This window comes from Cydia pomonella, unplaced genomic scaffold (assembly GCF_033807575.1).
Source record: "Cydia pomonella isolate Wapato2018A unplaced genomic scaffold, ilCydPomo1 PGA_scaffold_146, whole genome shotgun sequence".
NCBI lineage: Eukaryota > Metazoa > Arthropoda > Insecta > Lepidoptera > Tortricidae > Cydia > Cydia pomonella.
The window spans coordinates 320781-347969 of record NW_026907789.1 but is presented as its reverse complement, the minus strand read 5'-3'; the positions used below and the strand labels follow the sequence as shown (position 1 = coordinate 347969).

General features: G+C 37.9%; 1 protein-coding gene and 1 long non-coding RNA gene across 3 annotated transcripts in view; both read right to left on the bottom strand.

Annotated features, from left to right (window-relative positions):
• Positions 1-27189, bottom strand: part of LOC133533267 (calcium-transporting ATPase type 2C member 1-like) — a 67361-nt gene that overhangs the window by 19900 nt on the left and 20272 nt on the right. For both annotated transcript variants that reach the window (XM_061872225.1, XM_061872224.1), the window contains exons 4-7: positions 4700-4856; positions 3657-3915; positions 2566-2803; positions 693-824 (exon numbers count right to left, since the gene is read on the bottom strand). In XM_061872225.1, the coding sequence (XP_061728209.1) occupies positions 693-824; positions 2566-2803; positions 3657-3915; positions 4700-4856 (786 nt within the window). The remainder of the gene's footprint in view (positions 1-692; positions 825-2565; positions 2804-3656; positions 3916-4699; positions 4857-27189) is intronic.
• On the bottom strand, positions 9340-13520 carry LOC133533271 (uncharacterized). The gene is made up of 2 exons (XR_009801841.1): positions 11780-13520; positions 9340-11627 (listed from the first exon to the last, which is right to left on the bottom strand). It is a non-coding gene; the product is annotated as an uncharacterized LOC133533271 (long non-coding RNA).

The window sequence follows — 27189 nt, the reverse complement described above, 5'->3', positions numbered from 1 at the left end:
TTGACCTAGTCACTAAACTTTGAAATTTTGCCCCCTCTTTCCAAAGTTAATAAAAAAAAATACTTTCAATGTGTCTGGGTTAGCGTTGTTCACTATTCCCACATCGATAGCTTAAGTGGTTCTCGACATATTTAGCGATGTGACAGACAGACAGACTGACAGACAGACTAACAGACGGACGGACGGACAACAAAGTAATCCTATAAGAGTTCCGTTTTTTCCTTTTGAGGCACGGAACGCTAAAAAGCGGCAAATTTGAAAAATGTAGGCGCGAAAATAACGCTTTTGAATACATACGAGTAATTGCGCGTTATTTCCTACTGCTAATTGGTTTGCCACTACTGAACTCAAAACTTTCTTTACAGCAGAATTCGAATTGACTCCACGCCAATCACGCCATCTCAATTAAAATTGAAACCAGAATTTCATACTTTGAATTTCTTCGCAGATTTATGCACGTACGACATTTCCTCGACCGAAAAAACTATATCGCGGAAGCAGACAAAACACTCATAAGTTGAAAAAAAAATTGAACGTGTTAGGATCAAGTACTTAATATTACAAAATGCTAGTGCCTACGCCAAATCTTGGGATTAGTTGTCAAGCGGACCCCAGGCTCCCATGAGCCGTGGCAATATGCCGGGACAACGCAAGGAAGAAGAAGACTTAATAATACAAAATGCAATACGAACCGGTTTTATCACTGCAAATGACGTTAACACAGCCCAGAGTCTCGACGGTGGGTAGTTTCTTCACGATCGCGTTCCGTTTGGCCATTCGCATCACACCCAAGGCAAGAGTCACGGTCACCACGATGGGTAGCCCTGAAATGGACAAAAAGAAGTTGAGATTTGCCTTTCGGCCGCCATCGCAACTGTGTTTCGCAACTAGGCCTTTTGTGTCTTGCTGGCAAGTGATTGCTTAACAGGAATAATTGTGCTTCTATCACAACTAGTTGCCATGAAAGACTAAACAATGCTCATAGACAACTGGTTGTGAAACAGTTGCGATGGCGGCCGAAAGGGAGATTTGTGGAATTTTGAATCAATTACCATCTTGCTGTTGGGTAACACTCACAGAGTGCTGCACTCATAAAGTCCATAAATCGCCTATGGTTTTATTGCACTTAAATATCATAATGCTATTGTATTTATATCTCCTAAATTTCATAACAACTCAGCCCCAAAATGACTAAATATCAAATCGTTTCCTCCTTAAAAAGGCCGAATGTCATAATGACTTTTATTCATATCGTCTAAGTCTATAAATACCTAAATGTCAAAAAGTATGTTTCATCAATTGCCGAATTTCCGATGGACTTCTTTTTTTAAATATATTATATATTTATAGTTTAATTTGACGTATTTACAATTTGTTAACAATCTGGCGGCGCTAAAGACTGATAATATTGGATAAAATAGCACTAATGAATTTAGGTAAATTGACATTTAGGTATGAAACCACGTTAATTTGAAGTTTAGGCATTTTAGGAAAAATATGTTAGACATTCTGTGATTCAGGCAGTTTGAAACTATTCCGTTTTGAAGTCTTGGAATTTTGGTAAATGGTAAAATGAAATTAAGATTAAATGAAAACAAAGCATATAAAATAAATAATAAAATATATAAATATTATAGGACATTATTACACAAATCGACTAAGTCCCACAGTAAGCTCAATAAGGCTTGTGTTGAGGGTACTTAGACAACGATATATATAAATATTTATAAATACTTAAATACATAGAAAACACCCATGACTCAGGAACAAATATCCATGCTCATCACACGAATAAATGCCCTTACCAGGATTTGAACCCGGGACCATCGGCTTCATAGGCAGGGTCACTACCCACTAGGCCAGACCGGTCGTCAGACATATATTTCATTATAGGATCAAGCAAGTACTGGGCGCCTTCAGACCAAACGGTCGGGCGAAGCTCTCACATACTGCACAAAAAGGTCAACATTAGGAGCGCCCTCGCGCGCACTCACATTTGAGCGCCTGCGTCGCCTTTTATACCAAAAGGAACAAGAGCGCGTTTCGCGCGCCTTCACGTATTGTAAAAAGTTAAATGGGGTATATTACCATAAATTTGTTTAAATTTAGCCCAATAGGTATCTGTATTTACGTGCTCGTTAAATATGTGTTTCAAATTTGTATCATCTTGCTTAAAAACAATTTAAAAATTTGCATGGTCTCTTATTTATTGCTTTGGTATTTTTGAATATGTTTGAGATAAATAAAACAGCCAATTTCTGTAAGAATAGTTCCGAATTTTAATTTATCAATCATAATTGATTTAGGCATTACTTCATTGGGATGAAGAACTTCTTTACGCTGCATTAAACAACATGAATTCAGAACCTGGAACTCTCTGCATATTACAAGATCGGGTTAAGCCCGACATTCGGAGCACCCTTCGCGCAATCTCACTTACTCGGCGCCGCTTGCACGGCAAAGCCCGACATTAGAAGCACGATCGCCCGCGGCGTCCTCCAAACTGAACGCTCGGGTGGAGCCCGACATTCGGAGCGCACCACGCCCTCACATCTCATAACTCACCCTCAGGAATAGCAGCGACAGCCAAACTGACACTAATGGTGAACATCTCCTGCAGCGCTTTCCCTTGAAGCCAGCCCGCCACCATGATGAAGCCGATGATACAGAAGGAGTACAGGGACAGCTGGGCTCCGAGGGTGTCCATGGACTTCTGCAGGGGGGTCTTAGGGGCTTCTTCGGCTTGCATCATTCGAAAGATGTCGCCGAATTCGGAGCGCTCGCCTGTGCTGACCACAATACCCTGGAAATTGTAACATAAACTTTTTTTATACCACGAGGGTGGCACACAAACATACGGCCCGCCTGATGGTAAGCCATCACCGCAACCTATGAACACCCGCAACTCCAGAAGTGTTGCATGCGCGATGTAAATTATACAAACTAATTAAGATGTATTCACGTCACTCTAATCTCCCCCGAACTTCAGTTAATTCCTGAAATCTCTCAATTCCATCATCAGATCTGACTATATTATCGGAATGAACACTCTGAAATAACTTGGAATTTCCCGAATATACCTCGAATACTCTATGGTAGCCGCGCGGAATGCTGACAACGCATAGCAGTCCCTATAGGCTTTTATGTATTTTATTAAGTTCAGAGAATTCTTGAGTCGTACCAAACATTCAGTACATGAGGAAAATGATTGGAATTACATCAGCTTCGAAGATTTAACAATTTGACGCATACATTCAGCAGGGTGTTCATCCTCACACCCTAGAACCTAAATGGTCGCGTACTGTGCGGTTTAAGAGGAATTTCCTCCCGCGAACGCTTCGGCTGTGGAATGAGCGCTGCCGAGGTTTTCCCGAGAGGCTACAGTATGGGGTTCTTCAAAAAAGGAGTGTACTGGTTTTTAAAGGGTCGGCTGCTTACCATCAGGCAGACCGTATGCTTGTTTGCCACCGACGTGGTATTAAAAAAATACGTTAAAATTTTGCCACCAGCTCTCCCATAAACGCCATGTTACCTAAGCTTTATTCACTCTCCCAGCAGCAGCCTTAATCGGTTGTATATTCTTAGCCGCCTGTTCAGTTTCTCGCGTAAAGGAAAATTCATCTATAAACAAGTCCGTATAGGTCTAAAAAACTAACCTTAGCATTACCGCACCGCACCAGCGTTCCCATAAACGCTATATTATCCTTATTGACCCTCCCAGCAGCCGCCTTATTCGGTAGTATATTCTTAACCGCTGGCTCCGTCTCTCCCGTAAATGAACTTTCATCTATGGCTAAGTCAGTAGAGTCGAATAGTCGTAAGTCGGCTGGAACTCGGTCGCCGACGTTCAGATGGACTATGTCGCCGGGAACGAGGTTTCGCGCGAGGAAGTGCTCGATGCTGCCTTCGCGGAGGCTGGAAGGAAAGTGAGTTTTAATTAGGTCAACTTAAAGTTTAAGTTTGTTTGACCATCTAATAATGTTCTGAAAACATGTTTACTTATGAGAAGTTTTTTGCTTCAACCCTACAGTGTGGTGTATCGTTGGAAAGGTCTTTCAAAACTAATAGGGGTCTTCAACAAACATTTTTTGTAAAAGTGAATATATTCGGAGATAATCGCTCCGAAAGAAAAAAAAATGTGTCCCCCCCCCCCCTCTAACTTTTGAACCATAGGTCCAAAAAATATGAAAAAAATCGTGGAAGTAGAGCTTAAGAAAGACATTAAATGAAAACTATAGCGGACATGATCAGTTTAGCTGTTTTTGGGTTATCGCAAAAAGTTTCCCCTTCATAGTAAAAAGACTTACTTTAATTAGGTACTGATTATGCAAATTTGCCTATTTGTTTAACTCGCGTGAAAGGTACCGTTTCATCCCTTGGTTAACAATTTACTATACTTTAAGCTCCAGTTTAGCTTATTGTGACGGAAGAGTAACTACGGAACCCTACACTGAGCGTGGCCTGACATGCTCTTGGCCGGTTTTTGAAAATATTAGCGATATTCTTGCACGGATACCCCGATACCTTGTTTTGTGAAACAGACCTTAATTATGTGTAGTTAGAGTTTAATATACAAGTAGGCGAGATAAGTTCATTAAGTTCTTCTAATGATTTCTCTTGTACAAATGCCAGGGTGGTTTATTATGAGTACCTACTTCTGAAATGTGCCTTAATTGTTTGTAGTTAGAGTTCAAATTACCAGTTACAAGTAGGCGGGACGAGTTTATTAAGTTCTTCAAGTGACTTCTCGGAGCGATATTCTTGGACGAAGGCGACTGTGACAACAATCATGATGGCCACGGTTATGGAGATGGCGTCGTCGTATTGACGCATAATGATGCTTACTACGGCGGAACCTGCAAAAAAAAAGAAAAGAGTGTTAAGCTTTTAATGGTCCTGATAAAAAAAATACACTAATCAAACCCCATTGTCTCTTTTTAAGTCCCAAAAAAAAACATGATCATATATGTAAAGTTGGTAATTTTTGCCGTACTATATATTATAAGTACCTGGGCGACCGAGCTTTGCTCGGTTATAACTATTTATTGTAATATGATGGTCTATAGGTGATAATCTTAACTAAATTTTTTTACTAAATTAAACTTGTCTAAAACAATAGAAATTAAAAAAAAATATATAAACTTGAACATATAAAAAAAAAAAAAAAAAAATCACCGGGCGAGATTCGAACGCGTAACACTCGTTTAGCAGTCCGCGTCTTAACCCGCTGGACCAGACGGACAGTGGCCGGCAACACGAAATTAGCGACCATATTCTGCGTCGAAAGAAAAACGCATGAAAACTCGAAAACACGCGTTTTCCCAAACATAAGACTAATCTAGATAGATTGTATACCCCCAAAAACCCCCATATACCAAATTTCAGCGAAATCGTTAGAGCCGTTTCCGAGATCACAGAAATATATATATATATATATATATACAAGAATTGCTCGTTTAAAGGTATAAGATATCTAAGTGTCTACTACAAAGGGATAAAATAGGAAATAGAAAACAAAAAACTCTTATTAAAACATATTTAAAGCTTTCGGAAATAAAGGTAGGTAACAAAATAAATACGCGACAGACCTTAAGGTGGTTCGATTTTCATACAAAAAACAATCGCTATTTATTAATTAATTACACGATATTATTACATAAATAGTTGCGCATCTATCTACTTTCGAATATTCATTTGCGCTAAATTAATAGAAAAACTTTGTTTCATACAGAAATCATGCAATAATCAACGTTATATTTTTATAAATTTTACTCATGTGTGTGTGACAAATGTCGTGTACAAATACATTGCGGCGTTGCCACTCCATGCATCGGCGCGACGTTGCGATGTTTGACGCGTTTTTAGCTGACTCTGTCGACACTGACACTCAGTGTGACCAGGCGTACGATAATTGTCGTACATGTACGATAATTTGGGCCCCGGTATGACGTAATGTTCCAAAGAGCATTATCGTACACTAAAGTACTATAATTTCAGCCCTTGGATGATGCCACCTTAAAAGTCTAGTAATTTGAAGCAAAATATGACACTTTCTCTCAGAAATAGGCTAAAATTACTATCTTTTGGGTGTTCGGCTCCTTGGTGTAAGTTTAAAGTTTAAAATGTCACAATTTCCTGTATACCGTTTGAGTCTATCCCAAAAATACACAAATATAAACAGATTTTTTGCGCAATTTAGACGAAAATTGTCTTTTTATTATTATTAATTGGAAATTTAAGCTTATTTTGCTAGACATTTTTAGGGGCTGCCTTTTTGACTGGCGTACGATATTTTTTTTAACGGTAGAATAATATTGACACTCAAGTACTATAATTCTCTTCCGCTCACCTGGCAACACTGCTGAAACTTGACAGGATCTGGGGGCCTACCGCGAAAACCTAAATTCGCAAATTGCGGGGATCTTTCTCTTTTACTCTCACTAAGACGTAATTAGAGTGACAGAGAAAAATGCCCGAAATTGACGAATTTCGATTTTCCCGGTAGCCGCCCTGGTGCTTGAGGTACTTGATAGAAAACAAAGCTGCCGCATGTTCTGAATTGTGATTTTATGTGTTTTTGGATTGAAAATGATAGCGACGTCTAAATCAAGTTACAAAAATCATCGATATTCTGGTCCGCGAAAAACCAGGAAAAGTGTAACTGTAATTGGAGTCTACAAAAATGACCAATTCATAGAAAATATGACCTAGAAACTAGTTCACTTTTATAAAACTCAATTTTGCCCGAGATTGTACTTAGGCGAATACCTAAGGGAGCTAAGTGTATTGATCTTGAATAATTAGTTGGCTAATACATATATGACTCCAACATGATATGGACATTTACATCATAACTATTAACCTAGTTGGCTACTAAGTTCTGTTACTCGATTTCTTTCTTTCTTCCTAGCGTTGTCCCAGCATATTGCCACGGCTCAATGGAGCTTGGGGTCCGCTTTGACAACTAATCCCAAGATTTGGCGTAGGCACTCATCATCATCATCATCAGCCTTTTATCGCCCACTGCTGAGCATAGGCCTCTCTTCGTATGGCGTAGGCACTAGTTTTTACGAAAGCCACTGCCATCTGACCTTCCAACCCAGAGGGTAAAACTAAGCCTTGTTGGGATTTGTCCAGTTTCCTCACGATGTTTTCCTTCACCGAAAAGCGACTGGTAAATATCAAATGATATCTGTTCTGAAGTTCTGTTACTCGATTTGCAACCTCTTTATTTCCGTTAAAACAAATGCTACCGAAAAAATAAAAAATGACATAATGTGGTGGATTTGTGAGCTATAATTATATACCACACATAACGCTTATCTCGTCGTATCTATAATGAATTGGGGCCTAAAAGAGAATCGTATTCCAATTTTTTGAAACGCTTGTATTACTTTCTATATTAACTAAAAGTTGCCTCAACATTCAGCTTTTATACTAAAAACGGCTTTAAATATGTTAAATTAACAAAATATATTTTGAAAGATGGTTTCGCGCCCAAAACGCTCTTTGAAAATTGTGTGACGTCACAGTTTATGGTTTGACACATAACTACATACACACGTAGAAGATACGAACTGTCAACTGATATTTGTCATTTGTTGTTAATCGCCTAACTGTCAACAGTGTCAATCCGAGAGTTGTGACGTCATCAGAATCTTCAATGACGTTTCGAGTTTGGTCACGTGACGTGTGCCAAAAGATATTTTAAATTCAATATTTACAAAAATATGGTCATTACAGGTCCCCTAAAAGTAGTTTAACATGTTCTTATAATCCAAAAAATTTTTTGGGATACAATTATGCCCTAAGATTTGTAGATGGAAACAACCCTATTGCGTTGCACAAATGTGGGCACCCGCCAAACATGATTTTGGGTGTGTCATACTCAGGGCTAACACAGATTCATTTCTGTGAAAAGGTGTGAAAACCGGAAACTGGAAACCGTTCTCGAACCAATAGTGAAGCCCTTAAGCCACACCCTATTTCAAAACCAGCCATGGATCTTTGAACAGGACTCAGCTCCTGCACATAAGGCAAAAACAACTCAAGCCTGGTTTCGAAGGAACAAAATTGACTTTATTGCCCACGAAGACTGGCCGTCCTCCAGCCCGGACCTTAACCCCCTGGATTATGCCATATAGCAGGTTATTGAGGAGAAAGCCTGTGCTAAACCCCACACAAATCTTAACTCCCTCAAGCGGGCCATAGTTAAGACAGTGACGGAATTAGACATGACAATCGTGCGTGCCGCTATTGATGACTGGCCTCGTCGTTTGAGGGCCTGTGTCAAAGCCAGAGGAGGCGATTTTGAATGATATTGTCATATGTAATTCCTGATTTTGTGTACTTCATTTTAATATATACTTTATTAAACTTTCGTTGGTATATTTTATGTAGATAAAGATTATTGCAGTAACAGAATTTAATAACCAACTAGGTAGAAAACAATGCAATACATAAACACATAAATTGGATATGATGTGATCCGTTGAATGAAATTGACAATAAATAAAATAAATAAATAATTTTCTATCTCTAGGCATTGTGTGAAACTTCTAGTTGTGTCAAAATATCGGGAAATCAATAATATAAACAAACATGGTAAATATCTCATTTCTTTTTATAATGGTTATAAATAGAAGGCCATGCAATTTTGTAACTCACTGTAATTTAATTAAATGTATCGTAAAAAAATGTTTTAATTCTACTGTAAAATAGTACCTACTTTTTTAAAGGCTGTGCAGTAAGTGATTGCTTTAATTTTAGAACAAAAAAGCGTTTTTTTTTTGGAAAATTACCGGAAAATCTGACTTACAAATTTGGACTTTCTTAGGTTCATTCTACTTAGAATCTTCTCCACCCTAGCATTAAAAAAAGATATCCTAAAATATCCATACCGTCACATTTTAGTGTGAAAGAAATTTCAGTGTAAAACTAAAATTTAAATACAAATTTTCGGGTTTTTTTAGCACGAGGATTGATTATGCTAGTGATTCTGAGTTGGAAGAACCCAAAAATATCATGATGTGTGAGAATAAGATTTAAAATATTTTTATGGAAAACGCTCATATTTCTCATAAAATAATTTATTAATAATAGGTACCTACTTGATAATACTGATAACAAAAAAAAAATTATGAGTCTCGAACCCACATCCTCTTGCATGTATTTCCACGTACATACCGCAACGCTATTGAAGCCTACTTACGCTGTGCCAAATTGTCTACTACAAGGATCCCAGTAAGACTGTTTGAATGTGTGAGTGATACTTAGAAATAGACTCAAGAAACATTCTGTCGACATTAAGGGGTAGTTTTTGTACAATGAAGTGTTCAATGTTTGTTGTAATAGTTCAATATTTATTTAATGAGTGCGCTAAACATAATTTACAGTATAGAAATACCAAGACTACTCCACAAAAAAATTAAAACTCAAAATTTGCAATTGTGGCGCCATCTAGTGAGGTTTAAGCTTTGGGTAACCTAATCGAACCACCTTAATGGTGTTATTCATAATCGCGTTATACTGGCTTCTTCGATTCTTCTATTAAAAAAAACTAGGTTTACTACCACTTCCTTCTTTATACATTTACGAAGTGTGTATGTTTGTTCACAAACATAAACATATATTTAAGAAAGCCTGTGACAGTCATCCACGCGCCTGCCGGAACCCGGATAGGTTGATCCCCGATACACATCCAAGATTGGCAAAGCATAAAAAAAGCTGCTTGATTATGACTATAGAAATTTACAATAAATTGCCTGCTGACATGAAGGACATGAATATTGAAATGTTTAAAGTAAAATTATATCAATGGCTCAATAATAATAATTTCTATAGCATAAACGAATACCTTGACTTGAAATAATATATAGGGAGCGTGCATGAACTATAGGAGGCAGCACAGGAGCCGTCAGATTTTTGGCGCGAGGCGTAAATGTGATGTTTTTTGTTCCGATGTAGCCCACAAGATGGCAGAACCTACTATGCACAAGAAAACACTTGACGTGTAAATGTGCCTGTTTATGGTTCCGATTCAGACCACAAGATGGCAGACCCTCCAACGCGCACGGTCCCTATTGTAGGGTCTAGTCTTATTTCTTCAAGTTAAATCACTTTTAGTAGTTATTTCCATTTATTAATGAATTACAATTAAAAATAAGCAGGAAAATCATTCAATCATAAACGTCAAGTCTCCCTCCAAATTATATGTCACCATCGTCATTAAAAAAAAAACTATTGAGTTGCCATATCAAAATGACATTACCCAGATTGACATAGAATTGCCACAACAATATCGAATTACACCCAAAAGGATACAAAAATACACTACAGCATTAGTATTAATCGGTTATACATAGTACTTATCTTTATAAAGAACCTTACAATATTGTAAGTATTATAATTTATGTGAATAATTGTGTAAGACATTAACTTAATTGTAAATAATAATGGGCAAACACTTGTAATTTATTAACATTGTACATATTTTATTTTTAATTATTATAGCTTCAAGTTTTTGTGTATATTTGCATACCAGCTATGGTTAAACATAGAAACCTACCGCCTTTTGTAACACCTATGTAATGATGCATGCATGTTATGTATGGTAATGTTTAAAGCAAAAAAAATATTCTTATTCTTATTCTATTCGAGCAACACAGGGAAGGGAGACGGCATTCATACTATTTCCCCTCTGCCAAAGCATTGGCACAACTGTGCCCATGGCGGTGCATATTGTGACTCGTCCGTACACAAAAAGAGATCAAGGTGTGCGAGATTTGTCTTTGACGTGTGTCATTTTCTATGTATTTGTGTCTTCATTACAGATTGGATTTTGTATGTAGTGAGTGAGAAGTGCGACTGTGTGCACGTTTCCCCCCGCAAAAAATGGCAGAAAGATTTTTACGGTAAGATATCGCTTAGGCTCCTCCCTTACGACGTGTCGGAAGCCGGTGTTGCTCGAAGACTGGCTTGAATTAGCAAACATACCCGGAGAGGCCCCGGTTTTAAATATGTTTAGTGTGCCGAGGAACTGCACAACCTTATTCCTCCGTCCCCATTTCACCATCGGACTACCAGACAATCGGCACTCCGGCATCGCTTCAGGTATTCCACAAATACGCACGAAGCTGCTACTGCTTCAACATTCCTTATGCGAACTGCCAAAGAGTGGAATGCCCTGCCCGAGTCTGTGTTACCGTATGTGTACAATCTGAGTCTCTTCAAGGCTAGGGTAAATAGGTATCTCATAGGTAAGCGTGCTCCACCGTAGACAGCATCATTACTTATCATCAGGTGAGATCGCGGTCAACCGTCTGCCTATCCTCCATAAAAAAGTGAGTTTAAAATGCGAAAGTTACAAATGCTATAAAAAATATTGGCTATAACTTTATGGGTTTTTTACAAGTTTGCCTGTCGCGGTTGTCTCGATGGACTTAAGTAAAGGGTTCTTCAAAAATGTATGAGGTTTTGAAAGTATCGGCAGCCTTCCGATACTTGTGGGTTCCATGGGTTAAGATAACCGCTTCCCATCAGTCAGGCCGTGCAATTATTACCACCGGCATGATATAAAAAAATACGTAAAGGGCGGGAGACTAAATCTAGCATGCTAAACTGATAGTCTAAAGTGGCTGATAGACGGGCGAGTAAGTTCGCGAACTTATGGCTCGATGACTTTTTTCGCTTGTAAAGTACGCGTACTTAGGCTGACACACGAGCGAAAAAGGTCGTTGAGCTGTAAGTTCGCGAACTTACTCGCACGTCTATCCGGGACTTTACTGGCTAATATCATGGCTTAAACTGTTCCCATTTCACTAGCTTTAAAATTTAACCAATAACCATCGGCCCGATTCGAAGAATGATAAAGACACGTTTAAGATCTTGGTAAGATCTTTAAAAGATCGATAACTATACGACATGTCAAAATTGACGTTTATTTCCATTCCGCTGTGATCCCAATAAGATCTATCTACGATATTTCTAACGTCAAAGTGACATTGGTTGCCCGAATCGAGCTGCTTCTGTCAATTATACGACATATAAACGATATCTAAATAAGAACTGATCTAAACCAGAACTTATCGTTATCGTATCTCATTCTTCGACTCGCGCCGCATGTCTATAAGGCGCTCCCAAAAAGGTATATACCTGAAGTATCTAGATCCTTATTTACCTACTCATAACTTTTCATACAGCTCCGCTACAGCCTCCCTTTTTTGTTATCATATACGCCCGCTGTACACTGTTATATATGTAAACAACGGAACATATCACAAAGAGTCGACTGTATTTCGAGGCAACTGAAAGCAAACACAGCTTTATATAAGTCGGCTGTTTTCCCTTACCGTAAAACATGTGTGCGAAACGTACCGTGAAATTACTTTCGGCCTGGAGTTAGGGCGGCGAATAAATGCGTGTGTCTTGATCCTTGTTGGCTTCCTGACAGTAACTCTCTAAAAATGAGAATTCTGCTCTTTTTACCTACTTGGGAATTCCTTTTTCCCATCTGAAAAGTCTTTTTCCAATCTTGCAGTAGTGTGTAGTTAGTAGCGCTGGTGGCCTAGCGGTAAGAGCGTGCGACTTGCAATCCGGAGGTCGCGGGTTCAAACCCCGGCTCGTACCAATGAGTTTTTCGGAACTTATGTACGAAATATCATTTGATATTTACCAGTCGCTTTTCGGTGAAGGAAAACATCGTGAGGAAACCGGACTAATCCCAACAAGGCCTAGTTTACCCTCTGGGTTGGAAGGTCAGATGGCAGTCGCTTTCGTAAAAACTAGTGCCTACGTCAAATCTTGGGATTAGTTGTCAAGCGGACCCCAGGCTCCCATGAGCCGTGGCAAAATGCCGGGACAACGCGAGGAAGACGTAAGACGCAGTAGTGTGTAGTTGAAAATTTGTTCTGGTCTGTCGAGAGTCAGATGGCAATACACCAGTTTGGTATAACTCAAGGACGATAACTTCATTTATGGTTTCCTTTTAATCTTTCATACGGAAAACTGCAAGTTCAAACCCACTAAATAGACAAGCGCCAGCGAATGCTGTTCTAGAGATCTCGACTGGGAAACCGAAATGACGGAAAACCACGAGCCAGGTCGAACGACATGAAAAAGACGGCACGGCCGACCTGGCATAGAACCGCCACATCTAGAACAACATGGAAATCCACGAGAGGTACATGTTCAGCAGTGGACGCGAATATGCCGGGAAAGAATACACAAGTTGTTTCATTTGACGGAGTAGCAAGTAAAGCAATGTTATTGTAATAAATTTAAACAGTAAATCTCGTGATTATTTTTAGCTATAATCTAAATAACTATGTTTCCTCGAAATAGTAAAAACATATAGTTTTAATTTTCAGATTCACTGAGCGTAAGCTATGATCTAACTAAACAATACGTCATGATATCCATTCTGTCTGTTCATTGTTATCGAAATGACAAGTGAAGACGCAATAATAGCGCGGTATTATTATGATATATGTGGTGACAATGACAGCCATGTATATGCAACGCGGTACTGAAATGTATTATTTGACGAGTATATTACGCAACAGATATTATAGAGTATTATATTCCTGAAAACTTCAGACTAATTAGTATAGTCTTTATTTCCAGAAATACAATTTACAGACGAACAATTTAAAGAGTAACACATACAAATCAAACTTGAAACTGGACCCGGGTACGTCCTTAAACTACGTCCATAAGAGAGGTATGGGCATTGTGAATGTCATCTCGCTTTGTGTGGTAGGGCACAGCCAGTGGATGTCATTCCAGATCTAGAGCAGAGCCCAACTGGGGAAGTACCTCCACCTTACAGAAAACAGCAGCCAAATAACACTAGACCCTACTCATAGTGTTGTGTTCCTGCCGGTGAGTAAGGTTGCCAGAGCTCAACGAGGGGGGGCGGGTTTAGGGTCGGCAACGCGCATGTTACTCCTCTGGAGTTGCAGGCGTACATAGGCTACGGAGACTGCTTACCATCAGGCGGACCGTATGCTTGTTTGCCACCGACGTAGTATATATATAAAAAAAAAACTTGAAACTAAATACAACTAATTATAAACCTAAACAAGCGACAACTAGATAAAAAAAAAAATTCTGGAAACCTATAATTTCGTCATCATTATTGGCCCCTTCAATCTTTTAAGACAGGAGTGGTAAACATTTTGAAACAAAAATACGACTAAAAACTGTATTTTAAAAAGGGACTAGTAGGTAGTTTACTGTATACGTATACAAATGTGCCATCACTTTGTTGATTGCCCTAAATTACTGCCGGCATAACGTATCATTGGGGCTACGTTATAATTCATGGACATATGCTGAAAGCAATATGAATTAATAAAACCTTAGAAGTACGGGGCTGGCTTACTTTAAATTCTATTAACTAATACGCTTTATGGCATATAATGTAGGTAGACTTATCACAAATACACGTTTTTTTTTTTGTTTCCTTATGGTGGGTAAATGTAGTCCTAGGTATATCTCCTTTCCTTCTTCCTCGCGTTGTCCCGGCATTTTGCCACGGCTCATAGGAGCCTGGGGTCGGCTTGACAACTAATCCCAAGATTTGGCGTAGTCACTAGTTTTTACGAAAGCGACTGCCATCTGACCTTCCAACCCAGAGGGTAAACTAGGCCTTGTTGGGATTAGTCCGGTTTCCTCACGATGTTTTCCTTCACCGAAAAGCGACTGGTAAATAACAAATGATATTTCGTACATAAGTTCGGAAAAACTCATTGGTACGAGCCGGGGTTTGAACCCGCGACCGCCGGATAGCAAGTCGCACGCTCTTACCGCTAGGCCACCAGCGCTGATAGTCCTAGGTATATCTGATTAAATAAAAATGTTCCAAGCTTGACGGTGGGACCGTGAAATTTGAAACATATATCGTTGTCAAAACTGCGCTTTTTTTTAACAAAAGGACTTTTTTTAATTCAACTGCCAAGGAGGTAAAGACGGAACTGAACATTGTAAATAGCTTTTACGCAAATGAAGCCCCAGGCGGAGGATAGATAGAATACAATTCATAAACTACAAAATGGTAGATTGTTAACCAAGGGATGAAAGGCACTCATTTCTACCTACCCTACCCTTAGGGTCAGTAGTAAAATAAAGGGAGTTGGAAATACTTGATTGATAAAGAAATTGTGATATGAAATAGTAGCTTGTTAACCAAGGGATGAAAGGCACTCATTTCTGTCGAGGTTGCGTTCGAGCGCCAATAGCCCTAGACTGAAATGGGTGCCTTTCCACCCGAGTTAAACACTACTTTTCATTTAGAAACGTGAAAATTAAAATAAATGTGCATTTAAAGAACACAGCCAAGTATAAACTTCAGTAGTATTTCTTGAGAGTACTTTCAATTAATATCTAGGTAAAAATATCGTTATTTATGGAATGGGGAGTTAATTATCAGAATGGAAATTGTACAACAAATCCATTTAAAACCAACTTATCATATAAAAGCAAAAAGCGTACTTAGAAAGTACAGTGCTCTAGAGCAGAAACATATGATTTTCTGCACACTTTTTAGAACAACAACGACCCACCTTCAGAGCATGAGAAATGAAATCCAATTTTTTTTTTTCAAAAAAGTATGGTCTGGTTGCTAATACATAATTATATCATATTAACACAGTATAAGTTGTTGTAGTATATTTACCTATCCTATTTATTTATTCAGTCATGCGTTGTACCTATTAGCAACTTCTTAATTTTTGATTTAAAGATGTTTTTAATAGCACATTAGTCTTCTACTGATAACTTATTAAATATTCGCGGTGTGATATAGCTGCGCGTCCTTTTACCATAGTAGTTTCTAGTTTTGGTTCCACCCAACATAATCATAACCCATTCTTCGGACTTTACCGTATCGGCTTTTGTCAACTTCGAAACGGAAGACACACACAAATACACATTACGTGCTCCTCAGGCTCACCTATATGTAACCTTACCTACCTTGGATATTCCATTGCATCTAATCTCAAAAGCCAGGCTTGACCCTTTCAAGGGTCGGCTGGGATGAGATAGGATCACTTCATATCTCACATCACGTTAGGATTACAATCACGTAAGCTCAGACTTCTGTCACTACAGTTAAATTTAGTAATATCGCCTGGTAGATTTGATTTAACAACAAATCTATCAAGATTTATTAGTTGTAAAACCTGTCCAGTAATATATATCACGCGCCATATTGCGGAATTTCATTTGAACTAAAGTTTTCATACTTAACTGAGCCCTAAGCATGAGAATAAGAGCGCCCTCTTGGCAATGATCTTATATTTCTGGTCGGGCTTTTTATATCAACCTACGATCAATCTACATACAATCTAGATAATAAAAAAATAAAAATAAAATAAAAATCATTTATTTCAGACCTTGGTCCATACAGTGTTAGTACGACTTACTCTAAAAAATTATATTAAATTATTATTGAAATAAATTAAACTTACGATATTTAAGGGTTTAAAACTGGAGCCAGGCACATACACCAGTAATAACTACATGCAGCGCGCGCGCATGATGGCCTGGAACCCGTCCACGCGCGCATCCGCGAACATCCCGGACGCGCTGCACCAGCGAGGCAACCGCAACAGTGCCCTGAAGGCATTGTTGTATTGGATACGTAGGTCGCTTAGCGACCTTTGCGTATAGCTGGTCCATAGTGCACGTGACGACCGGTTTGGCCTAGTGGGTAGTGACCCTGCCTATGAATCCGATGGTCCCGGGTTCAAATCCTGGTAAGGGCATTTATTCGTGTGATGAGCATGGATATTTGTTCCTGAGTCATGGGTGTTTTCTATGTATTTAAGTATTTATAAATATTTATATATTATATATATCGTTGTCTAAGTACCCTCAACACAAGCCTTATTGAGCTTACTGTGGGACTTAGTCAATTTGTGTAATAATGTCCTATAATATTTATTTATTTATTATTTTAATTAAGTGTGTTCGAAATATCTATCGGAAGATATCCAATATACGGCGAGTATTTTTGATACGACCCCGTAATCAAAGGGTAGTTAATTTGGGCTTTAATGAACACACTTGAGGTGTGGAATTAAAAGGAGTTAAATCTCTTATGGTAGAACTGTTGCAAAAGTGTCCAGCTATCAGCTTAAATAATAGTTCCAAATCCCTCCAGAGTAGCGCTAGAGTAGCTAAGAACCAGGCGTTATTGACGGAGTGACGTGCGCTGTCTATGATTTGATATTTTTTTCAAGTATTCTAGGTATTGTAGCGCCACCTATTTAGGGTTTTTTGATGACATTTTTTGGTACATGGAGATTTAATTCCTTACCTCCACCTTCCGTATACCAAAGAATCTTGAACCTGTCATTCCATTTTTAATTATGGCTAATAACTACAATTTATGTAGAACCTTTTTAATGTAAATTATAAATTTCAAGACTAAATTTGATATTTTTCTGTTTTTGTCTGAACATACAGCGTTTTCGAAGACTGTGGTAGATATATGTCATCGTGTAACATATCATCAGGGGTCGGACAAAAAGTGCGGATGACGTAAAAATGACGTACTTAATCTTGCACACAGGATGATGTTTAAGTTTGTATTTAAACTTCCGTGTGACATGTAGTAACAAAGTAGTATTAATGAAGTAACAAAATAAACGTAAATAAATCCATGGAATTAATAATACAGGTGGTAGGGTGATGTAGTGAATAAAATAAATTTCACGAAACTTGTTACCATAAAGTCTGTGGGATCCTCAGATAAATAGGTTTAATAGTCAAAAGTGGGAACAGTAGGTAAGATTAGCAGTATACGTGTTTGTCACGTACCTCCAAAAACGGAAAATTGCCACAATATTCGAGTAAAGATGACATGACATTTTAGAGCGTTTTCTTATACATTAGTAAATATAAATTTTAGCTAAATATAATCGTGAAGATACAATAGCTAAACAGTAACGAAGTCAATTTATTGTTCATCTGATTGACAATGTGTCAGTCAAAAACGTACTTACTCATTTCAAGTGGCGATATCGTTTAATAAAGAGGTTGATAAATGATAAATGATAATTGTTTATGAAAATCAAAAATACTATGTATTTGAAATCATCCTATAAGTGGTTTGACGTCATGCGCACTTTTTGTCCGACCCCTGCATATCATTATGTTATGAGAAAAAGCAGTTTATCTCACTCACATAACAATGACATATGACAAGGAGACAAGAATCATAAACATTTTTGTTAATGAATCGTATTAATAACACGTACTCGTTATAATTTTCATACATCATCAGTCATTAGGTCATCACCACCAGACTATATCGACTACCGTAGGCTCAAAAGGCTTAAGCTAAGGGCTTTCAGAACCAAAAAATACCTTTATTCTGAGAAAATAATCATAACTTTTTATTTCTTTGAATAAACTGGTGCCTGTTTGTGCATTCATAGCTCATTTTCGCCATTTTAACAGACTTCAGGATTTCAAAAGGAGGTTCTCAATTCGGTTGGTATTTATTTTTGTTTGTTACTTCATAACTCCGTCATTTCTGAATCGGTTTTGATTTTTTTTTATTGAATCTACAGTATGTACAGATTGGTCCCGTTTTTGTCAAAACTCAGTTCTGATGATGGGTTCCATGAGGAATTGAGGGAACTCTTCAAATCTGAAAGGTATACATATAGTGAGTTTTGTATTTTCATCAACAAGTCAAGCATTTACATTTAAAAAAAAAGTGACATTTGATGAAGTGGACCTGCTGATGCTGATCAGAATGGAACTCTTCAACGACGCATAGTTCCCGCTTGGCGTGGTCGTCTTCGTTATGTTTGTTAGGGAAATTAGGGTCTCAAAACAATTTTTTTAATTTTATTGTATGAAATCCAAAATCAACAATAATCTTTCTTTCACCGGTCTCCCTCATTGAAAAACTGAAATAAATGTAATATGCTAAGAAAAAGTGACCAAGGCCTCCAGTGCCCCAGGCTGGAATCGAACCAGCGTCCTCTGCTATCGCGGCAGGTGCCTGAGCCACTCAGCCACCGGGGTCACGGCGGCATTGGTCGAATTTTTCCAAGTATATTACATTTATTTCAGTTTATAATTTATATGGTAGTGTTTCTACTTGAAATAAAAACAAATTAAAATATTTTCTGAAAATAATTTAATTTGTTCTAATACTTCTAATAGTGTCCCTCATTGAAGTCGGTTTTTTTTTCTTAAAAATTACATCCCTAAAGTTTTGAGCCTAAAGGTAGTGGATATTTATTATTTATTTTGTTATGACCCATTGATTGCAAACCGAGCAATCTTATACCGCCCTACCCTATACTTTCTACTGCTCAGATTGGGAACTTAAAATGTTTTGAAAATATGTGTCCCGCCGAGTTTCTTGCCGGATCCATATTGAGATACCCTCCTACAATTTAGGAGGGATTCAAATATCGGGCAGAGATAGGATTAGAGCCGGCGTAGTTTTATTTGGCGTTCATAAGCGCATTGTAATATGCCTACTTGAAAAATAAACTAAATCATTTATCTTTAAAAAAAGAACGATTCTTTGGAATCTCTGTAGATGTATGCAGGTTTTCTCACGGTCACCGAAAGGCAACTGGCAAGTACATACCACGGGATCTTTCTCACATGTTCATCATCATCATCATCATATATTTCCGTACACATCCGGAAGAAATTGATAACTCTAGAGAAAAAAAATTAAGAAATTTGAACCTCGTGTAATTCTATTTTAAGTTAAAATTTCTTCAAATTTTTATCTCGAGTTATCAACTTCTTCCTGCCGTGTACAGCGGTAAGGGGTGGAGCTCTTATCCGTGGAGCAATTTCCATACCCTCCACCGTCTCCTTTGATCCTAGGGTTGCTAACCTACCTGGTAACCTGGTACTAAATAATATAGTATTATACTATATTTTGGCCTAGAGTAGGTAATATATACTTTTAAGAAAATATATACAACACAAAAATATTACATATTTATGGGTCGTTACAGTGTGAAAGGTTAAGGTTATTTTTAAGCTGTAAGTGCTGGCAGAGTTTGCATTTGCCTGAAGTCGGGACCAAGCGGAACCCAGGGTCCCATGAACCGTGGCAAAAATGCCTGGACAACGCGAGGATGATATTCACTCCTAATAATTTTATTGATAATGACATAGTTAAAGTCAGTGGAGGATATAATGATGACCAACTGCGGTCGCCGCGGGGTCATTGGCTCACTAGCGCATACGTTCTACACATATAACAGACGAAATCTAAACCTTATAGCAAAGAAATAAAGTCCACAAATTACCAGTTAGTTGTCGGCTAAATTCGTTAACCTCTTATTTCACATAGGAGTTAAAAGGTTTGCAACTTTATGCTTTATTGGCTAAAGTAGAAAATCCCTAATGACCTTAAAAATGGAGTTACGAGGTTCGCGATTTTAGCCACGTTCTGTAGATGTTAGTGGTCGCACCGGTGTCATAAAACATTATAAAAAATACGCATAGTAAGCACTCTTTCTAGCTACTTTGCACACCTATGTATAGTGTAAATTACGCATAGGCCGCACGCAGCAAGCACTTTTTTAGCAAACATCAACGCGTGTGTTGTTTCACATTATGCAATAAATAAATACAATACAATACACATTATTTGTTACTTTTAAACATTTATAGGCTTTTATAGGTAGGCGCCAGAGGGGTCTCTATATTGTTTCCCACAAAGTTTTAAGTCATAATGTATTGTTTGTACGCATTTTTGTTAGTCATAATTTGTTTTTTCTCAGAAACGCGTAACGTTTTAGGATTGCCATAAAACAAACCTAACCTAACATATCTATAGGATAACCTTACGAAAATACTGAGAAGTTTAAGGTTTCAGAATTATGACTAATGATAATCTGACAATAATTACATTATGACTTTCAATGTTTTTTTTTATACTACGTCGGTGGCAAACAAGCATACGTCCCGCCTGATGGTAAGCAGTATCCGTAGCCTATGTACGCCTACAACTCCAGAGGAGTTACATGCGCGTTGCCGACCCTAACCCCCTCCCGCCCCTCGTTGAGCTCTGGCAACCTTACTCACCGGCAGGAACACAACACTATGAGTAGGGTCTAGTGTTATTTGGCTGCGATTTTCTGTAAGGTGGAGGTACTTCCCCAGTTGGGCTCTGCTCTAGATCTGGAATGACATCCACTGTGCTGTGCCCTACCATACAGAGCGAGATGACATTCACAATGCCCATACCTCTCTTGTGGACGTAGTTTAAGGACGTACCCGGGTCCGGTCCGGGTCCGGGTCTTATGTCAATCAAAGGGATCCAACGTTTGAGTCCCAAACAGGCTTGACGGTTGCTCAAGATAGAAAGGCGTGGAAGGATCTTGTGGAGGCCCTATGCACCTCCGGGGTACCCTAGGACCATCGACAACAACAAACACCTATTTTTAAGATGATGAAGATGTCGTATTATCATGCCCTTACACCGACGTGAATTAACAATTCCAAGGCCCGTTGCGTTCTCGAATGTGTGGCTTATTCCCAGTAGTTACCACCAAGTTGTAACCGTGAAAAAAATCCCACCTTTTCCCAGTTGTTACCACTGGTAAAAGGTGGGAAAAAAACCCCAGTAGTTGCCACTGTTAACAACTTGGTGGTGGGTATGTAACTTACAGAAAACAGCAGCCAAATAATACTAGACCCTACTCATAGTGTTGTGTTCCTGCCGGTGAGTAAAGTTGCCAGAGCTCAACGAGGGGCGAGCGGGTTTAGGGTCGGCAACGCGCATGTAACTCCTCTGGAGTTGCGGGTGTACATAAGCTATGGAGACTGCTTACCATCAGGCGGGCCGTATGTCTGTTTGCCACCGACGTAGTATAAAAAAACTAGTGGGAATAACCTGTGTTGATAGTCTTAGACTAGCAAAAACTATGACGAGTATCGGTAAATTGAGATTATTGGGAGGTCCATGACCGTTACATTTGCAATACAGGTTTAAACTGCGCAGCGTATACGCATTGCGAATGTAAACATGGTGAATAGTCAACATTACTGCAAACATATTAAATCGATCCGTCTCATATTAGAACATGACATCGAGATAACGGAACATAATATTAATAGTATTTTTTCTATGCCAGAACCTCAATTTGTCAATTATATGACTGCCAGTTATACTCTTACCTAAATTAACTTCTCTAATGAAGTTGAGAATGGAAATAATGTTTTCATTCTATAAAATAATAATGTGTGATCCTATTAAATATATATAATGTGTTGGCATGTAAAATAATTCTATTTTATATTATTTTTTATTTTTTTATACTACGTCGGTGGCAAACAAGCATACGGCCTGCCTGATGGTAAGCAGTCTCCGTAGCCTATGTACACCTGCAACTCCAGAGGAGTTACATGCGCGTTGCCGACCCTAACCCCACCCCCCTCGTTGAGCTCTGGCAACCTTACTCACCGAAAAAAAAAAATTAATTGAATGAAAGAAAAAGAAAAAAAAGCGCGGCGCGTGTATGGTGAGCCGGCGCTTGTCTATAGGATCATAAATTCATAACATAACTGCTTAGCAGTCATGCAATATTGTACAACTGTTGTATTTTTTTTTTAATGCTACCTTCTAAGAAAACATCTGGAAACCGAATTAATTTACTATTATTTATTTATCAAACAAAAGACACGATTTTCAACTTCAATGACATTTTCACCAAGAATCCAAATGATAAAAGTAATACTTTTGTCATCATTATTTGACTCTTGCAATTTTGCATTTGTGAATTCAATATATAGCCACCCAGTTCAGAGGAAAATAAAAAAAAATACCGGTTTTCTCCATATTCTTAACATGAGACATCTCTTAACACGACACAAGAAAGGGGTGAATAGAAATATTCAGTTTTAATTGTCATAGACATCGAATTTTGTTATTACGATGTTCAATAATGTTCATACTCTAATGGAAAATAGCATGTATACCTGTTAAACAGTTATTTGACAGAAAATATTTTTTTCTTGTTTTTAACCCCCCAGGGACATTTTCTCACCCCTTTGTATTGAGTTGGTGCATAAATCATTGGACACTTTTATTTCATAAAAAAAATTCTAGGTTTCAATTCGGTTACACGCTATAATAATCTATTATTCTACAGAATGTTCTAGGAGCTTTACGCCAAGGGGTATAAAAGGGCGCGCGCGTTCCGAGTTGTTCAGTTTAGTTCAAAATGAAACCGCGTCAACTATGAGGGATCATGCTTTACGAGCATAATCAAGGAACGATTGCAAGGCAAATGGCCGAAAAAATTAACACAGTGTTCGGACAAGGCACTATTGCTCATTCCACAGTGAGTTATTGGTTTAAGTCTTTCCATAAGGGGGATACGAGTTGTGAAGACAAACCTCGCTCCGGTCGGCGAGTTGTCTTCGACGAAGACCTTCTACGCTCACATTTGGAAAGACATCCGGATGCGACTACCACATTCTGGAAAAGCTGAACTGGACAGTGGTGCCTCACCCGCCATACAGTCCTGATATTGCGCCGTCGGACTATTGTTTGTTTCGGGCTCTAAAGTTACATCTAAGAAAGAAGAAGTTTGAAAACTATGAACAACTCCAAGACGATATTGCCGAGTTTTTTGACCACCAGCCTCCTGCTTTTTGGGAACACGGCACATTGTCTTTGCCAGAAAGATGGTTACATGTTGTTGCACATGACGGTCATTATATTGTGGATTAATAAAAAAATATTTTTAATAAATGTGTTTGAGTGTCCAAGAACTTATGCACCAACCCAATAGTATCTAATTACCTATGGCCTAACTAATCACCCCATATGCATGTCCGGTGACCCCTTTATCACGTAAAATTGCTTGTTGTTTTGTTGTAAAAAAATGCTTAATTATAGAGAAAATTGGTAATATTACTTATTATTTAGCTACTTCAGATACCAGCTTAGCTGCTGACTTGGTTAATATCACTACATTTACCCGTATAACAGTTCCGACAGGCTTCATATCTTACCCCGGCGAGGACTTACTTTACAGTCAAATATATCTAATTTTTAGGCAGTTTTAGTAACTTCTTTTGATATGAATGTAGATTATAAATAGTCTACTATATAGGTACGAGTATCTCAAAAACAAATTTTACAGATGTGCGTTTTTAAAATAAATATAACAATTAACAACTTAAAAGAAAAAGTTGAAAAATTCTCTATTCACCCCGCGGTTTCTGGTGACCCCTTTTTACGGTAATGAAGATAAACATTCAAATATAAGATACTTTCACGTTTATAACATTAAGTAGCATATACAAACACGCAATTCCAATCCTCAACTCAAATATCTCGCGTCGCCCCGTCCCTAATTAAACTGATCATAAAATATCACATAATATATGTGTTAATAATATGAAAAATAGAGACACTACTATTATTCAGGAAGTTCCAGAGAAACGAAACTGAAGCGTAAACATTTCAGATATCTAATAAAAGAAAGCTAATTGTTCTCAGGCGGGAATCGAACCGGGCTAATGCCAAGATAATCCGTACAGACCGCAAGTTTCTAAAAATATAAATAACGTTTTTGCTAGATAATATCATTAGGTAATTTCGTACAGCAAAAAAGTTTTCCGCAAGCATTATTATTTGACACATCTTTTCCCAGACTGATTAGTTAACCTAATCTATTTTTCATTTCTCATGCTCTGAAACTGGGTAGTTGTTGTTCTAAAAAGTGTGCAGAAAATGATACGTTTCTGCACTAGAGCATTTTACTTTCCCAGTACATTTTTTTCGTTTATATTAAGATAAGCAATTACAATTTGATATTAAATGGATTTATTGTACAATTTCCTTTCTAATATTTAACTCCCCATTCCATAAATCACGATACTTTTATAATATACCTAAACTGTCAATTTAAAATACCTTCAAGAAATACTATAAAAGTTTATACTTACTTAGTCACGTTTTTTTAATACACATGTATTTTGGCGTTGCCTGCCTACGAAGCTGATGGTCCCGGGTTCAAATCCTGGTAAGGGCATGTATTCGTATGATGAGCATGGATATTTGGTCCTGAGTCATGGGTGTTTTCTATGTATTTATAAATATTTATATATTATATATATCGTTGTCTAAGTACCCTCAACACAAGCCTTATTGAGCTTACTGTGGGACTTAGTCAATTTGTGTAATAATGTCCTATAATATTTATTATTTTACATTCCTCGTATTCGAAATGAAAATTGTATGCACGTATCGCTTCGCAGCGCTTTATACGTTTTTTTTTACTAAGAACTCAAAAACGGCTGGACCGGTCCTGTTCGCTACAGTTTTCATTGAAAGTATTTATTTATCTTTTGTTCCACGATGTTCTTCATATTTTTTGGACCCATGGGTCAAAAGTTAGAGGGAGGAAACATTTTTTTTTGCCGAAAATATTAGCTTTATCAAAAAAAAAATAGTTTTTATTTTACTGTTTTGTCGCCATGCATGATTTATCAGTCCATGCCAAATTGCTATTACTAAAAAAGCGGCTAAGTGCGAGTCGGACTCGCCCATGAAGGGTTCCGTACCATTTATGACGTATTAAAAAAAAACTACTTACTAGATCTCGTTCAAATCAATTTTCGGTAGAAGTTCGCATGGTAATGTATATCATATATTTTTGAGTTTTATATTTCTGTTATTTTAGAAGTTACAGGGGGGGGACACATTTTATCACTTTGGAAGTGTCTCTCGCGCAAACTATTCAGTTTAGAAAAAAATTATATTAGAAACCTCAATATCATTTTTGAAAACCTATCCATATATACCCCACACGTATGGGTTTGATAAAAAAAGATTTTTTTTAGTTTCAGTTCTAAGTATGGAGAACCTCCAAAATTTATTGTTTTTTTTTTTATATTTTTGTGTAAAAATCTTAATGCGCTTCATAAATTACATCTAATTACCAAGTTTGAACAGTATAGTTCTTATAGTTTCGGAAAAAAGTGGCTGTGACATAAACGGACAGACAGACCGGACATGACGAATTTATAAGAGTTCCGTTTTTTGCCATTTGGCTACGGAACCCTAAAAATCAGCAGTAAGATCAATGTGGGGAACCCTCTTTACGTAATAAACATCAACAGTTCAACACCTCTATTGAAAGCAGAACCTGTAGTTAGTGGCAGACTTCCAACTCTCAGGTGTTACATTTCGAAATGTCACTATTATTTTAAGAATGTGCATTCGTTATTATTACGTTTCATTTCGCCTTTATGGATGAGTGTGTGCTGTCTTTATTTTATACTACGTCGCTGACAAACAAGCATTCGGCCCGCCTAATGGTAAGCAGTCTCCGTAGCCTATGTACGCCTGCAACTCCAAAGGAGTTACATGCACGATGACGACATTGCCGACCCTATCACTCCGCGCCCTCGTTGAGCTCTGGCAACCTGGCAGGAACACAACGCTATGAGTAGGGTCTAGTGTTATTTATTGGGCTGTGGTTTTCTGTAAGGTGGAGGTACTTCCCCAGTTGGGCTCTGCGCTAGATCTGGAATGATATCCGCTGTGCTGTGCTCAACCGCATAAAGCGAGATGCCATTCACAGTGCCCAATGCCCATACCTCTCTTTTGGACGTAGTTTAAGGATATAATAATCTAAAATAGATAAGATGAAGTAGAGTCGGACCAAGGTAACTCTGCATTGCATTTTCAATTACATAGTGTGGTAATGACATGATTAATGTACAAATATGAAAATATGACGTCCGTAATGACATTACCTCACTTTTTTCTAGTCATGTTGATGCAAAGTAGGCTTAGACGGACTCTAGAATTCTCATAGCCATCGGGCTGAGCTGCTGGCCGTTAGACTAGCATCCTCGACTCATATAGGTCCTCGCCTTGCTCAGGTTCTAAAGGTCTAATCTACTTTATCGTAAATAGTCAGATATCATATCGGTAAGTGAAGTTTCAATCGATTAGTTTTTTTTATGACGCGGGTGAACTTTTGAAGGTTTACTTAACAAAAAACCGTTCTGGATAAAATGTTTCCTTTTTTTAATTACAACATGCATGTGATATGCCTAATTAATTAATTAAGCAACAAAATATTAATCAATTAAGAAGTAATGCTAATACATGTGACACGCGACATTAATTTCTTATTCGCCAAATGCTGTGGCCAATTAAAGTATCATATC